Here is a 15,657-nt window from a genome sequence, read left to right as displayed (position 1 = left end):
TCTAGTTGCTGCTGCTCTAGTTGCTGCTCTAGTTGCTGCTGCTCTAGTTGCTGCTCTAGTTGCTGCTGCTCTAGTTGCTGCTCTAGTTGCTGCTCTGGTTGCTGCTGCTCTAGTTGCTGCTCTAGTTGCTGCTCTAGTTGCTGCTCTAGTTGCTGCTCTAGTTGCTGCACGCTCTCTGAGCCTCCGGTTGCTCTACAAACTCAAACCACAGCTAACACAGCAGGCCAAAGTGAAACCGCAGCGCTAGCTGGTGTGGCGCTCTCCTTTAGCATGCATGTGGGGTTTGCAGCGTTAGCTGGCTCAGCACCAGCTTCAGAAAACCCCAGATAAGTTTTGTGGTTTTGTAACTAATATAAATAACAACAGGAAAGCTGATCATCTGGTTAAGATGAAATAATGTCTGATGGCGTCGTCCTTTTGTTTCCAGCTGTTGACTTTGAGATCCCTGAGTTTCCTGAAGTCCCAGATGCTCCAGCTCCTGCTGCCCAGCCCTTCTTCTCAGAGAAGGACCGACTGAGCAGAACCGTGTCCTCCTCTTCGTCCACGTCCTCCTGCTCCTCCTTCCACCTGCCCCTCTCCAAATCAAACAGGTGCTGCTGAAGGCAGGAGGAACATTTCCTCCACAGCAGCTGAAATGAACAGATCAGGGTTCAACACAAAGAATTATACCTAAACCACAGTGGTAGCTACCGCTAACAAAGAGCTAACTGTGCTAACTATAAGGCACTAATCATAAACATTTGTTCCATGTTGTGCTACGACAACATGGTTTTTAGCAGAAGCTAATGCTAATATGTTAGCTTGAGCATTAGAATATATATGGAAAAAGCCAGTTAGGGGAAGCACGTGCACTAAAAGTTTTCAAAGTGAGCAAAAACGGTAGAGTGTTAGGCTAAAGATTAGCTCTCCTATTAGCAGATTAACTTAAGTGTGTAATTTGGAATGTGTGAGGCTTATTGAATTATAAGTTTAAACTTTTGCTTTTAAAATAGTTTGTTGCCTCGTTAAGAAGCTCCTGGTTTTCCTCCCGTTAGCACGGCCTCTCAGGACAGCGGCGGCGTCTTCCGGGCTAAATCCGGTTCTGTTGGCAGCCGCAGCGGCACCACATGGGGAAGCCCCGCCTCTGACCTCGCAGCCAATCAGAATGCAGCATCCAGCGGCTCGTCCGAGTCCAGCACAGCTCCAGCTCCCAGGTCGTCCTCTGGATCCGGATCCACGCAGGACCAGATCCCGACTCCGTCTCCCAGGGCGACGGTGCCAAACCCGGCCGCTCCGACGAGGAATCTCACCCAGAGGCAGAGTTTGGACCAGGCCCAGCTGGAGCCCATTCTGGAGGCGCCGCCTGATTCTCCCAAGGCGACTCTGACGATAGCATCACCGTACAAACGTAAGCATGGCAGGACTACCGACTCAGCATTTTCACCTTATTAATATTTATGTAAATAAAAGGTAAAAAAGTTTTAAAAGTTGAAGATTTTTCCCCTGAGGTCCCAATGTGTGTCCTTCACAGTTTGAGGGTTTTGTTTTTTTTTATCTGGTATCAGTTGTTTATTTCCTCTTGTGGTTGTTAAAGCAGCACAAGAAGTTAGAAACAGAAACTAGTGATCTGGTTTTTAACATCCAGGATGTACACAGGAAACAGGAAGTTTCTCACACCACTGACCAAAATGTCAGCAGATCGATTTCCACAGCAGAGAGGGAAACATCTCCTCAAACTCTGAACCGTTTCTTACAAATGACCAGAATCTGATCACTTTAACTGGAAATCAGCTGATGGTTCTGTGACCCAGCCTACAGAATGGTTATTTACCTGCAACAGCTGACCCTGCAGCTTTTAAAAGGGATGAAAAATCTCAGCAGGTATCTGGGTCAGCATTTCTGACTGCTGCCCTGCAGAAGCAGGTCCTGCATCGGGTTCACATGTTCTCTCTCTCTCTGTACGTTTGGGCTCAATACGGCTGAAAAACCCATCATAATATAAACGGTTCATATCAGTCAATATCAATAATTATTGATTAGTTTTTAGTTTGAGATATTTGAAATGCCACCAAACTGGGTGTGACTTTTCCTGTTTTATCCGGTTTTTATTTTTTAGCAGTTATGAAGAACGGTGGGGAAACGGGTTCCTCAGCATGTTGTTGCTAGGCAACCAAAGAGTGAGTGAGGTAGTTGATGCTACCAACCTAGCTGAGCTGGCAATGACAGGTTGAGTGGCTAGCATCTCCCAGAATGCTGTGCGGCTCTATATATTGAATATTCTATCAGACATGTTATTGATTGATATCGATCAAGTGTTTATCAGGAATCGTATTGTTGATTTCTGGTCCAGTCTACTCTCTGGGTCTGGTCAACAGATGGTTGATCAGCTCATTTAACCACCTGCTCTGCTGATGAGCTGTCAGTCTGTGTTTCTGTCACCTTTTCTTATATTGAACCGAAACTCTGAATTCTGCAGCACATCTACATGTCAAAGTTGTCAAAGTCGAGCTAGCATAGCTAGCATAGCTCACATACTTCCTTTTACTCTGACAGGTTAAATAGCCCAAATTATTGTTGTTAATTTTTTACTGTGAAAGTTTGCAAACTGGATCTGTTACCCTTAACAATGAATAGATTATAAAATTAGCTAATGATTATTCCAATTATTGATTAATCTGATTTATTCCGATTAATCATTCCAGCCTTGATGTAATTATTATGTAACTAAAGCGGAGCAGCAGAACTTGGTTTAAGGTCCATTTTGTTTGTTTCCTTTTCAGCGAAGCGAACCTTCAACCTGACCAAAACCAGTGAGCCGGTGGGATCGGTCCAGTTCTCCAAACCCAGAGCGCCGGGACTGCCCAAGGCTCAGGCTCCGCCCCCTCCAGCCTCAGCTCCGGCCGCCGACGCCACGACGGCGCCGGGTGTTCCACCCACCAGCGTGAAAAAGCCTGCGCCGAAAAGGGGCGGAGTCAGAGCGCCGAGCTGTCCGCCGCCTCTCCCACCGCCTTCGCAGCCCAAAACGTTTCCCTCCATGGCGCAGTGAGGCGCCGTCGCACTCTGGCCCACTTCCACATCACTCCACCGATTGTAACGTTTTATCCCCAAACACGTCATTTATTTATTGTCTGCAGACCTGAAGCAGCTGTTGGTGTTCAACTGATGGAAGCTGAGAAAATCATCCCGTTTTGTGTTTCTGTTTGTCAAACTAAAAAAACATGTAAATGAATGGAAATCTAATTAAAAATGTCTTTATTGTTCATTCATATAATCATCTTTTATAACTGATGCTGCGTAGCGGCACTGCAGGTGCTCTTACATATTCATAGTTCAGCTAATATCTTCATGTACAGGAATGTAATAAAAAACTTATAAACTCGTCCCTTAAAGGCAAAACTTCATAGAAACAATAAAGAAGGTGCACTTTGTGTTTATAGAGAAGATCTGCAGCAGCAAAGAGCAGCTACAGGGTTAGCCTGCAGCGTCCAACATGGCTGACCAGCAGCTAGCTGTTAGCAGCTAACAGCTAGCTGCTTCAACATGAAGGGAAGGGCATTAGAAAAGCTACACTGTAAAAAATTAACAGCAATTATTTGAGTTTTTTTAGCTTGCAAGAGAAAAAAATATTTTTGTCTCATCTTCATTATTCATTTATAAATATCAGTTTCAAACTAAATATTTAGTTTTTAAACTATGTATATTTATAGTCATACTAAATATTTAGCTCGTGAACTAAATGTATAATTTGAAGCTAAATAGTTTATTCCAAACTAAATGTTTATTTTGCAACTAAATATTTAGTTATTAAACTAAAAATTGATCCTCAAACTAAACGCTTAGCTCCTTAACTACATATTTACTTTGAAGCTAAATGTTTGGTTTCATACCTTAATATATAATATGGAGGTAAAAGTTTAACTTCTAACTAAATATTTACTTTGGGGCTCAACATTTAGCTTACTTAGCCTGTGAGCTAAATATTTAGTTTGCAAATTAAATATTTAATTTGCAGCATATTTGTCTGTCTGAATTATTTAGTTTCTAGTCAAAATATCTAAATGTTCAGTTTGTGATGTTTCTAAATGAACATGGTAAAAATAGAAATGAGCACCATTTTTTCCTCTAACAGGTTAAATAACCCAAATTATTGCTGTTATTTTCTGACTAACTTTTCAAATGGTGAACAGAAACTGAAGGAAACTTTAATAAAATGTATTTAATTAACTTCCTTTCCTCTGACATTCCTGGTAAAACCAAGTCAACAAATCACCTTCAGACGTCGGTTTGCCTTTTGTTCGTCACTTTGCTGGTCTGTCACATTAAATCCTGATAAAATGTTTGTTTGCTTCTGGAAACAGGCAAAGCTCCTTTAAGTGTTTCCATTCTGCACCACTCTAGAAACTCTAGATCTGCCGTTTTAATAACTTCTGTTCCCTTTTTGTGTGATTTGTTCCTGAGTGAAATCAGTTTGTAGGGTTGCAGTTTGGTTCGGACTTCCTCTCACCCAGAACGTCGCTGCTGCAGAACAGGAAGTGTGAGGGGAACCAGGCGAACGGCAGGCTGTGTAACTTCCACATAAAGTCGTTTTTATCCTCCCTGAAGATGATCTTTTTTTGGCAACCCTTATGAGATTAAAAATTTGCTGAACTTTAACATGTTTGACCTTTTCTAGAAAATTTCAGAAATTAATTTCAAATTTTCTAGTTTTTGGTGGAAATTGACTCTTTTTCAATCTATAATATCCCTTATAACTTGCTGTATTGTTGGTTGTGCAGGAGACGCCACTTCTGCCTTTCTAAGATGTATATAATTGGATATAATTGTGCATCTTTTTGCAGCCATTTTCACTGTAGGCAGCAGCTTGTTTGGATTTAAAGTGACAGACGCCCTAAAAAGCTCATTCTTAGAGAAAATCTCCTGATTTTGTGCAACACCTGACAGACATGTTTGTTGTTGAGTCCTGACCTCTTCAGGAAGGTCACCGTCAACAAGGTTCGTTTGGTTCCTTCCTGTCAGACTTTGATTTCGTCCTCATCGTCCATGAAGCTGTAGGATATTTTCTTCCTCGGCTGACTCCGGAGCTCCTCCATCTTGTTCTGTCCCTTTAAGAGGCCGACGCCGTAGTGGCGTGCTAGCACGTCGGTAGCGCTCTGAAACCGCTCGCTCTCCATCCGGATCCCGACCCGCTCAGCAGAACCCAGCAGCACGTCCGGTACTTCCCCGGAGAATCCCCTCGCCGCGCTTTCCTGCTCACACCGGTGAGGACTCGTCCCGCCGCCGCCGTCCTCCCTCAGCAACGAGTCCACGAAGGACACGGTGGCAGAACCGTCCGACCCGCACGCCGACTCCGCCTCCTCCGGGCGCCCGTCGATCAGCCCGAACACTTCGCTCATTAGGGACGGGCCGAGGTCAAAGGTGAAGGTGTCCAGGGACGTGAGGGAAGGCAAGGAGTCGGAGTACGCAGCGCGGGTCGTCCGTTTGGGTTCAGAGGTCACGATGGCGGCGGAGCAGGGAGACAAGATGGCGTCGGTCTGATCGATGAGAGAGCCGCGGTGAACGTTGGAGGAGATGGACGGCTGCTGGCGCTCCAACCGGGACAGACGGGGCAGAGTGACGAACCCGGAATCCAGACCTGAAGAACAGAACATCAGAACCATCAGAACCAACAGAACCAACAGAACCATGTTCTGTCATTTAAAATGACAACCAAACGTTTTGGTTTCTGGCTGAAACAAACTGAAAAGGTTTCACGGTGAGAGTAGCTCATCTCTGCAGACAAAGATCTTCTATCAGGTGAAGCCAAACAGATTTCTGTTCAGATGGAGGCGTTTCAACATTATTACCAGCATAACGTTCTTACAATGGAAAATATGACAGAAAGGATTTATCTTTTTATAACCGAGCTTCGTAAGCAGATTTTTCCTGACTTAAATCCACTAAATAAACAAAAATAGCTTCATTTTTTACATTTGTTTCTATCTTCCTGGCCTGTTAGTAATTGTGACTCTAATTTTGGCCCATTTGACAAAACATTTGTTCTCTGAGGTAAAACCTGTAGCTGCTGGTCCTCATGATGACGCGCAGATCCAGCAGGGGGCAGCACAGCCTTTCCTGGCAGCTTTGGTACCAACGAGGGGCTGAAATGTTTCTGTTGGCCTTGCAGCCTGTGGCACCATGAGCAGAAAACCACCAGCTCGAATATTTTAGAAACCAACATGATCTGCTTTCCAACTCCTCCAAACTGAAGATGGAGTGAAAAATATTTTACATTTAAGATAAATAAAAACCTCGTCTGTAAATCTGTTCTACTCAGTGCTAACAGCAGTTTTAGCTTCACCTGGTTGTTTCTGTAAAAACACAAAAACTCATTTTCCATCCAATTATTACTCAATTAATCCAAACATAATCCCCAGATATGTTGCTACTAAAATGATTTTTAGCTGGAGATTAATCCTTTGCTACAAATGATCAAATATTCACTAGTTATTGACTTTTAGGCAATAAAATGTTTATTTTCTTTAAAAAAATGAGGGTTTAGCTACTAGATGAAGATGTTGAAGCAGTCATTAGGTCTGGGGCGTGATTACTTTTCCATTAGTCTTGCTTGGTTTGGATACATTTGTTACCTTAAAAACTGAAATCATAATTCCAGTCATGTTTGATGATCTTCGTATTGAGTACATTTTGTTTTATGATTTATTTGAGCGGTTGTTTGATTCTGCGAACGCCCCGTTCATCTCTGCTGGGAAGCCAACATGACATCATCTGGGTTTGCTCTGCTATTTTGGGATTAAGACGGGGAGCGCCTCTAAATCCCAAAATTGTCCCAAGGCTCAACTTGAAATGTTTTCCCTTCAGATGAAACTGTAGCACTGTTGCAGAGAAAAACAAGGGCAAAGGTCAGATGAGTCAACCGACGTTAGCTTAACGCTACAGACAACAAGCTACCGTCTGGGTTAGCCGAGTTCAGTCCTCTAGAGACAGATTTGTCCAAGATGTCCTCATAAATCCCCTCGGCTCATAATCAGCAGCGTTTGTTGTGAAAACAGAGATGGAGCTGTCTGGGCCTCACACACAGCTCAAGCAGTCCTGTGTGTGTGTGTGTGTGTGTGTGTGTGTGTATGAGGCTCAGTTATTTAAATGCAACACCCTGCTGTCCCTTCATCTGCAGAGTATCCATCAAAGTTTCTCTTGATATTTCCTCTCTTCGTACAGCTACCTGAACATTAGCCAGTGGTGGGCGCGCCTCTGCTAATGATTAGTGCTGAAGGGTTAGAGCAGCTAGCGTTTTAGTTAGCAGTACTGCTAACGGAAAGGTCCACCACTGGTTGATTGTGTCTCTGAGTAAGGTGCCAGTCATGTACTACGAACTTTTTATTTTCAATGGTTGTCTTTGTCTGACAGTTAAGCAGTTATGTTAATCTAAAAAGTGTGGAGCAAAAACAGAATAAGTTTCTAAAGGAAGGTACTGTAAGCCAGGTTACAGGGAGGCCAAAAGATTTTTCTTTCTTTTTTTTTTATTAATTAATTCGTCTTTACAGTTCATTACTTTACATGTATCAGTTAATACTAATGTATAAGACTACCTATTAATGTTCTGTCATTCCCACCGAACCGTCCCCAGCCCAGGGCCCCCCGCCCAGTAAGTGCGGCCCTGGCTCTGAAGCTATTTTTGGCTCCATTGTTTAAATACCAGGAGATTTTTCCGACTCACCGTAGGAGCTCTTCTCCCGGTCCGGCGGGGATCCGGGGAACAGCGGCCTGGCGGTGGGACTCCCGTTGGGCGTGTCGACGTCCAGCCGCGGGAGGGAGATGGCGTTCTTGATGATGGGCGACACGGCGGGCGGCGGCGGCGACAACTCCTTCACTGCGTCCCGGGGTCGGTTGTCCGAGCCCCGCCGGATGTGACGCAGCGTCCTGGAGAAAAACGCGCCGATCTTGTTGTCGGGTGAGGAGACGGAGTCGGCGTCGCCGCCGTTGGCCGACCCGCCGTGGTTGCTCAGGAAGGACGTGTCTCCGAAGACGTCGCCGCCGCGTCCCACGTGCATGGTGTGGCGGAAGTCGCCCAGCGGAGGGCTGATCATATCCGCCGTCAGGTCGCCTTTATGGCGCCGCCGGCCGGGCGACACCAGGCCTTTGAGGCCGGACAGCTTCTCCTGAAGATTCATGACCACAGAACCTGGTTGATGTTCCCCCAGAAAAGATCCGAACCGAAACCAAAGAACAAACCTCAGCTCAAAGTTTGGTCCTAGTTCAAGTTTTTCCAAGATTGAAGGGCAAATCCAGGTCTGCAGGACTAAACTCTTCACCAGGCTCTGTTCATTATTTACAAACCAATTTCTCTGATTTGATGTTTCGCATCATTGAAGAAGTTAAAGAGGCAGAACCTGAGGGAACCGGGTTCAGTTGGGTTCCTGTTGGTTCTGTGGGTCGCTCCAGAATTTGGCCTGGAAACGGGAACAGAGCATCTATGGAGAGGAAAGACATCTGTGTTAAACCTGGAGACTAAGTGCTTTTCATCTGCTGCTGTAATAATGTAAATATGAAACATTGTAAATATGAAACATTGCTGCGGTTCAGAGACACAAATGCTGAGAATCAAAACGTCCCGTTTTCCCTATAAATCTGTCCCAGAGGTTTTTAGGATTCCAAGTGTCCGCTGGCGTGGAACCGGCTAAATTTAGCCCACAGTCCTCCTCTGTGCTGCAAACCAGAATCTGCTTCTCATCCCCACATGGGAGGACTTCGTGCCTCTGCTCTTCCTGTTGTGTCTCGCTCACATTTCAGCAGCCGGACTGTCAGCTGCTCAGGCCGACGCCTCGGTCAGAACATCAGATCAGTGCAGGAACAGGCAGAGTCAGACAGGAAGAGATGATAATTACTGCAGCCGATGCTCAGATTACTGACTATAAAACCCACAGAACGCTGCAACGCGGAGAGAACTGACCAAAAAATCATTTTATTATTGATTTTTATGGTTGTATTGTAATAAAAGTTCAGAGTAATTATTACTAGTAGCCCAAACGATACATCGTAGAAACCTTCTCTTTAATTCACTCCACTCAGGACTTGTGCAGGTCAAGGGTCAGGAAAAGGGAAGCTAATATCTCTGCAGACCCCACACATCCTGGACACAAACTGTTCAGTTTTTAGTCTTGACACAAGATAAAAACAATAAATATTAACCAGCCTATTGGTTTTAGAAGCAGTTTCTCTTCAGTCTTAAACTCATGCTTTTCTAACTTCCTGCGGTAGCTAGCTGTTATGGTGGAAAATTAGCATTTTTAGCAACTTTTAGTAGCTTTAGCAATATAAATGGATCGGACTGACAGATATATAATAGTTAGAGATCATATCTCGCTATTACTTTTTAAAAATAGCCTCTAAATTTAACTACAAAGTGGTTTAAACTCGTAACGATGCGAAGCTAAAAACTACTGATATTTTTAACTACAGTTTTATCAACATAAATAGACCAGACAGACAGAAAAATGTAAAATATGTTTTTAATTATTACTTCTGTTTCCCTGAAGCAGCACTGCAGCTGAAACCGTCTTGTACAGGTTTGTTTCTGCGTCTATTCAGTAAAGTTTCTACATCCGTCAGGCTTCAAACCATGAAGGTAGATAAAGTTCAATTTTTAACTCTTATTGTTTTCCATCACTGTCCTAGTAATTCCTGTTGATAATTACAGTTCATTTTCTTTTTACACTTTATCTCTACTGTAAAACCTTCTGCTTAGTTCTGCTTTTGTTCATGTTTGCTGCCTTTCTTCTTCATAAGTCTTTGTAAAACCATGCAAACTGGCTTTTTGCCACATGTTTTCTGTTCCAGAAGAGTAATTGATATCCCGTCTAAAAATATTTTGATAGCACAAAGAGCTAAAAAATGCCCCTCTGTTTCTCTTTAGAGGTTTTTCACAGCAGCTAAACGTCTCCAGGCCTCCCACACAACCAAAGCCCAGCCTGGCGTCATTAATGAGCCGCTACGGTTCACAACACGCAGGATGGCATCAGGGCCGAGGCGGCCCCTGTAATTTGCCGCTGACCGCAGACCAGGCTGGCCCTGCGCCGGCTGCCCAGGGCGGCCGCTGGCAGAGGGGCGTCGCAGACATGCAGCAGAGCAGCGCAGGCGATGCGGAGCCAGAGGAAAACGGGATTTCCTAAGTTTTTAAAGCGTAAACTCGTCCCAAACAGCTGAAACCAGAAGTTTGCATACAGAAAAGACATACTGTTTTTTCACACAGAGATGAAACCAGAATAAACTTTTCTTGTTTCAGGTAAATTAGGATTACCAAATATTTTTCTATTTGCTAAATGCCAGAATAATGAGAGAATTTTAGGCAATTTCTATAACTTTATTCAAAGTCAAAGGTTTAGACACTCTACATCATGTGAATTTTCCAACTGCGTTTCCATTTACAATAAAATGTGAAATTGAAATGACAAAACAATTGCCCACATGGAAATTTAAAAAAGTCACATTTTTCCATGAGTTTTTGTGCCAGGATGAGGCAGTTTTTCAGCTGAATCCAAATTATTTCACTAAACTACAATAGAAACGCTTTTTTCACATCACAGGACTCACATGAGCAACAACAGGATGTTACTACTGGCAGAAACGACAAAGACAACGACAGGAAGTTGTAGGAGGACAATTACGTTGCATGTTTTTTATGTCTTATCACGTAAACAAGCTTATTCATGTGATTTTAATTGTGTTTCTTATTTAATGGAAAACCGCATTGTTTTTTTTATATTGGCGGATAATAGATCAGGTTTGTCGCACATTTATAATGGAAATGCAGCTCGTGTGAAAAAATGCATGTCTTTTTATGTAGTGTTTGTAAACTTCTGGTTTCAGCTGTAACTCCAGGAAACGCAGGCAGGAGTTCCTAATTACTCTGAGGCAAACCGCAGATGTAGTTTATCTGGATAAAATCCCATTAAAAGACCTTAAACACAGCAGGAAGAACCTCCAAAACTTCCTGCCAGGTATTTAATGAACAACTCTTCTTCTCTGCTCCTCGCTGAAACGTTTATTATTAGCTACGCAGAATCATAGGGATTCAAAATGCCATGAAATATCACAAAAACAAGCCTGACAGCATTAAATCTGAAGCTTTAATGGTTTAATCCCAGATTGTCTGTCTTTGTCTTAGAAAACAGAAAAGTAGGGAAGCGTTGACAGCAGCCTGGATTATCCTGTAATCCTCGTCTCTCCCATCATCCCTCTGCTCAGAGCCTGTTAGCTGTTAGCTGACCTGCCCGTCAAAATCTAATTAACTTCAACAAATTAATTAGAGCAGAAAACGGGGAAAATACAGCAGAGAAAAAACGTATAAAATTTAGAGGAATTAAAGCTGTGAACTCATGAAGAGTTCAAGAGAAGCTTTCCCAGACAATTTAACAATATTTAATATTATTTATCACTAATTCTCATTGCAGACAAACTGTTTTAAAAAACATTTTATTGAGGATTTTCTGACATGAAAACAAACTGTTTAAAGTCTTTCATGAGCAGTTATTAGCATGAGCATATGATTCAAATATTAAATATTTTCTCTCTTTTATCTGCTGTCCAACAAAACAAAACTATAAAAAACAACTCCAGTGTCACTACTCATTTTTAGCTTAGCGCTTTAGCTAACATTGAAAACATTTAGCAAACTTAGCTTTGCCTGAATTAATTTCTTGGCATAAATTATAAAAGTTAAATAATTTACTTGGATATTTTTGTAAACCTTCAGCTGAATGACGTCAGTTTTGGCTTCTGACTGTTAAAAATTCTTCAAGTATTTATACATTAATATTCATGCTATTATTTCAAAGTCTGTTTAGCAGTTTAGCATTAGCTTCTTTGTCTTTGTCGTTTTCTTCAGTAGTTCTTTGTGCAGCGCCCCCACAGGCAAGGAGGGGAACAGGTTTCTCGGTTAGTTTGGTTATGAACTGAAACAGCTGAAAATGTAATAAATGTCGCAGTTTTGGTCCCGGATCAAACTGAATCTGCTGGATTATCAGGTGGGAGAACAGCCTAAAACTTCTTTTGTTGGTTAGTTAGTTAAATTCAAGTTAATTAAACTTTGTTTTTTTTAAAGCTAAGCTACCAGATGAAGAACTGCAGTCCGGTTTTTCTCTCTGATTTCAGTCTTCGTTCCAATGTTCCCGTGTCGTTTGAGCAGTTTATTCTTTGGATGGTTTTGTTAGATGTAAACCAGAGTAACCACAGTCTGAAGGGAGCCGTGTGTGTTTGAACACATTCCTGAGCAGAGCATCACTCGGTGGAGTCTCCATTACGACCATCTGATTGAAACCATGTTTGGGATCTTTCTCTCCTCCTCCTCTCTGCCATCCTCAGCTCCTCTAAATTACATCAGGTTTTCATTTATCTTGTTCTTAAATTTGCATGGATTTCTGCTGGTTTTCAGTTAAATCCACATTCGATTGAATATTTTAGCTCCAGTCTTCCTCTCCTCTCAGTTACTCACCAACCAGGTGAACAAACACGCGATAAGGCCACGATTTTCAGGGCCACCGCTTGACTTTCAATTACGCTCCTATTTTCACCATCGGCGCTCAGTCCGAGTCCAAGAAAAACAGCCCTACGTTTCCTCTGCAGCCAAGAAAAAACACTCGCATGCCTCCAGAAAACGTCCAGCCTCTCCGCAGCGCTTTGTTTCCTGGCACTCCTGACTTTCCTTCTTTGTGTTTGTGTTTCTGTCGACTTCCTTCTGTTCTCGCCTTCTCTCTCTGACTTTTTACATGTTACAGATTAAAACTGTTCAGTTCTCAGGCCCAAATATCGATGCTGCTAGTCACAGATTAATGCAGGAGGATTATTAAAAAGCTCCAGATTCAGATTTAATCAAATCTACTGACATTATTAGACAGTTTCTATGACTGATGACACATAATGAGCAGTGGCGTCCCCAAAAGGTGGCCACGGGGGGCCTGGCCACCACTAGAGGAGTTTCTGTCTCTGTAATAAATCATATTCATGTCATACAAACCTTACAGCCTTGTTTTTTAGTCAAGACATAAATATAAAACCCAATAAATACATAAATAAGTGAATAAATTCATATGTCATAATTTAATCCATCCTAATAAACATTTTCTGAGTGATGAGAAGTAAAAATCACTATAAAAGGAAACAAACTTTATGCTCACAAACAACTGAAGTCCTACTCTGTCTTTGTCTCTGTAAAAATCTCCCTCCCTTTTTTCTGCAGCCAAATTTCCATTAAAAATTTTCTTTTTTTAAATTGTGTAACTGCTTGGAAAGCCCAGTTATTATCTATGCAGGTTTTATGCCATCATAAAGTGACGTTTGCCCTTCAATCTGCAGTCGTTGGTGTCAGGACCAAATTGTGTGCTTGAAGCTCTTCACAACACAGTGCGTCTGTTAACATGGGGTCAGAGGTCACTGACAGTCGACTGGACTGTGACCATTTGCTGACAGCCGCCGGTGATGTCAAAGGTTTCCAAACTTCACACTGAGGCCAAAGGCAGCAGGAGAAACGCAGCGAGCTCAGCCGTGTGAAAATCAACACGGCAGGTCGAGGAGCGGCCGATTTTCACGTCGGCAGCGTCAGTCACACCCGGAGGTCACGAGGGGTCAGAGGAATGCTAGGACCTCAGGAAACGTTTGTCATCAGCTAGCAGCGTGCCGACGCTACTGGAAATCATTTGGCTACAAGGAAACATGCCTGTGCTAACCATCTGCTGCCACGTGATAAATTACCCCAGAAGTTATCGCGATAAACGATTATATTGTTGTTTTGAGACCATTTTCAAGAAAACATCCTCAAAGATCAATAAACTTTAAATTCTATTGAACATTTAACTCTGGAACTGGAAGATATTTTAAATATCCAAAGAAATAAAAACAACAAATCCAGTTCATCATGAAGTTTCTGCTAGTTGAGACCAAAACACCAAACTGAAAACTTTTATCATCCAGTAGAAAGAGAAAAACAATAACTGGAAGTGATTGAGTTTTAATTGATCATGTAATGAATTGATTTGTTGCTGACGGCGACGGCCTGACTGGCGGTTGCAGAATCGGCCTGGATCTGTCCCAGCCTGATTGGCTATCGGGTTTTTGTGGCCATCTCTGTTTTTTATTGATCGGTGGTGTTTGCTGCAGCGCTGCAGCCTGACGTGGTGGTCCCGGTGGGGTCAAAGGGCACCGAACCCCAGGATCACGCCCACCTCACTGAGCCCGGCTTGTTGCTAAATTTAAACCCTCCGGTTGTTTAACGTGTTTCACAGAATCAGAGGTTCCACAGGCGTGTAATTACAACCAAAGCCCTGCTGAAGTGTGGAAATAAAGTGAATTATTGCTGCTGCTCCTGTTTGGATATGAATCTGTGAATCTGCTGCAGACGGTTTGATCATTAACACCAGAATAATACGACTTCATCTGAAACTGCACCTAATCTGCAGCTTCAGATAACAGAGTCTAATTATTAATCCCAGAATGCCACAGCGGTGATAGGCTGGAATAACTGCTATTTTTGCTCAGCCTCTTGTTCCTGTTTTTTTGTTGTTTTTGTAAGTTTTATCTTTAACTTTCTGCTGGTACACCTGAATAAACGTTATTTCTGTTCTATTCTTGTCATCTTCGAAGTGGAAAAATGTTTTTGAATTGATGTTCATGCAGCAGCAGCAATGAAAGCGGCTCCAAAAGCCCCTGAATGAATCACACTGACTGCAGACAAAGCCTCTGCATGACCAGGAAAGTTCAAATGAGTTCACATTTACCTAAAAACCAGGCTGGATTCCCGCTAAGCGGTTCGGACTCTCACCTGGCCACGGCGGACCCGGATCAGGGCGATGAGACGCGGCGGCTCCAGGCTGGCTGTGCTTCCCGCGGACAGGACGCGCGCTTCGGGTCCGGGTGGTCCGAGCGAGCCGCCGGAGCTGTGGGTCTGTCCCGCCGGAGAGTTTGGGTCTGCGGGGCGGAAAGGGGCGGGCTGAGCCTCACATACCAGCAGAACCCTGGGAGAGCCGCTCCAGAGCTCCACATCCAAACCCGGCGGTCAGGATCGATCACTGATTTATTCAACTAAAATAAATCAGTTTCCTGATTTTAATGTCAGCAGACGTCATCAGATGAATGTCTGCTGACTTTCAGCGCGCTGAGAAATTTAGGAAACATTTTAGTCATGTGGAATAATTAGGACACCCTGGTGTTACTTTCTGATTCATTTTAGCAAAACTGAGACATTAAAGCTACATTTACAAAAAAAATATCTCTGTTTTTACATATTTGCTAAGACTGTCTCCATGTCATGACAGTTTGTTGTGAGATAATCTGTGAAAAAATCTCCTCCTGACTTATTAATAAGTCCTCCCGTCAAAAACAGCCAATCAGAGCCAGGAGGAGGGGCTTAACGCTGCCAATCAATCTCATGTACTTGCTGCCAAATGTGATAATGGCAGATAAACACCTGTTACAGGAAAACCATTTATCCACCATCATTAGTCACCAACTAGTTTGAGCGTTCACATGCTAGCTGCAACATATTAGATTGCAACTGACAGCGCTAAGACCCGCCTCCTGACTCTCATTGGTTGATTCTAGCTCGGCGATTTTTTTCTAGTGAGAAATAAAAGCAAATCCTGGGTATCAATGACAGAACATCATGACTCAGCATTTAGGAGGTTTGTCCTG

The 15,657-nt window shown here is 43.0% G+C and overlaps 2 protein-coding genes across 4 annotated transcripts in view; one reads left to right on the top strand and one right to left on the bottom strand.

Moving 5' to 3' along the window:
* Positions 1–3,241, top strand: part of sh3bp1 (SH3-domain binding protein 1) — a 30,967-nt gene extending 27,726 nt beyond the window's left edge. Inside the window, exons 16-18 of one of the 2 annotated variants that reach the window (XM_015038750.1) lie at positions 428–590; positions 1,035–1,387; positions 2,760–3,241. In XM_015038750.1, the coding sequence (XP_014894236.1) occupies positions 428–590; positions 1,035–1,387; positions 2,760–3,025 (782 nt within the window). In that variant the 3' untranslated portion in view covers positions 3,026–3,241. The remainder of the gene's footprint in view (positions 1–427; positions 591–1,034; positions 1,388–2,759) is intronic. The other variant, XM_015038749.1, reaches the window with a different exon arrangement.
* Positions 3,242–4,179: 938 nt separating this feature from the next.
* cdc42ep1a (CDC42 effector protein (Rho GTPase binding) 1a) lies at positions 4,180–14,875 on the bottom strand. Of its 2 annotated transcripts, none has more exons than XM_015038756.1 (3): positions 14,789–14,875; positions 7,694–8,447; positions 4,180–5,611 (listed from the first exon to the last, which is right to left on the bottom strand). In XM_015038756.1, the coding sequence occupies exons 2-3, from the start codon at positions 8,145–8,147 to the stop codon at positions 4,992–4,994; spliced, it is 1,074 nt and encodes a 357-aa protein (XP_014894242.1). In that variant the 5' UTR covers positions 8,148–8,447; positions 14,789–14,875; the 3' UTR covers positions 4,180–4,991. The 2 variants fall into 2 exon arrangements, with proteins under 2 accessions (XP_014894242.1, XP_014894243.1); XM_015038757.1 differs by having other exon boundaries at positions 14,745–14,826.
* Between the last annotated feature and the right edge of the window lie 782 nt (positions 14,876–15,657).

Source organism: Poecilia latipinna, unplaced genomic scaffold, assembly GCF_001443285.1.
Source record: "Poecilia latipinna isolate Pla-1442-1.1 unplaced genomic scaffold, P_latipinna-1.0 Scaffold451, whole genome shotgun sequence".
In the NCBI taxonomy this organism is placed as follows: Eukaryota; Metazoa; Chordata; class Actinopteri; order Cyprinodontiformes; family Poeciliidae; genus Poecilia; species Poecilia latipinna.
This window is presented reverse-complemented; position numbering and strand designations above follow the sequence as displayed.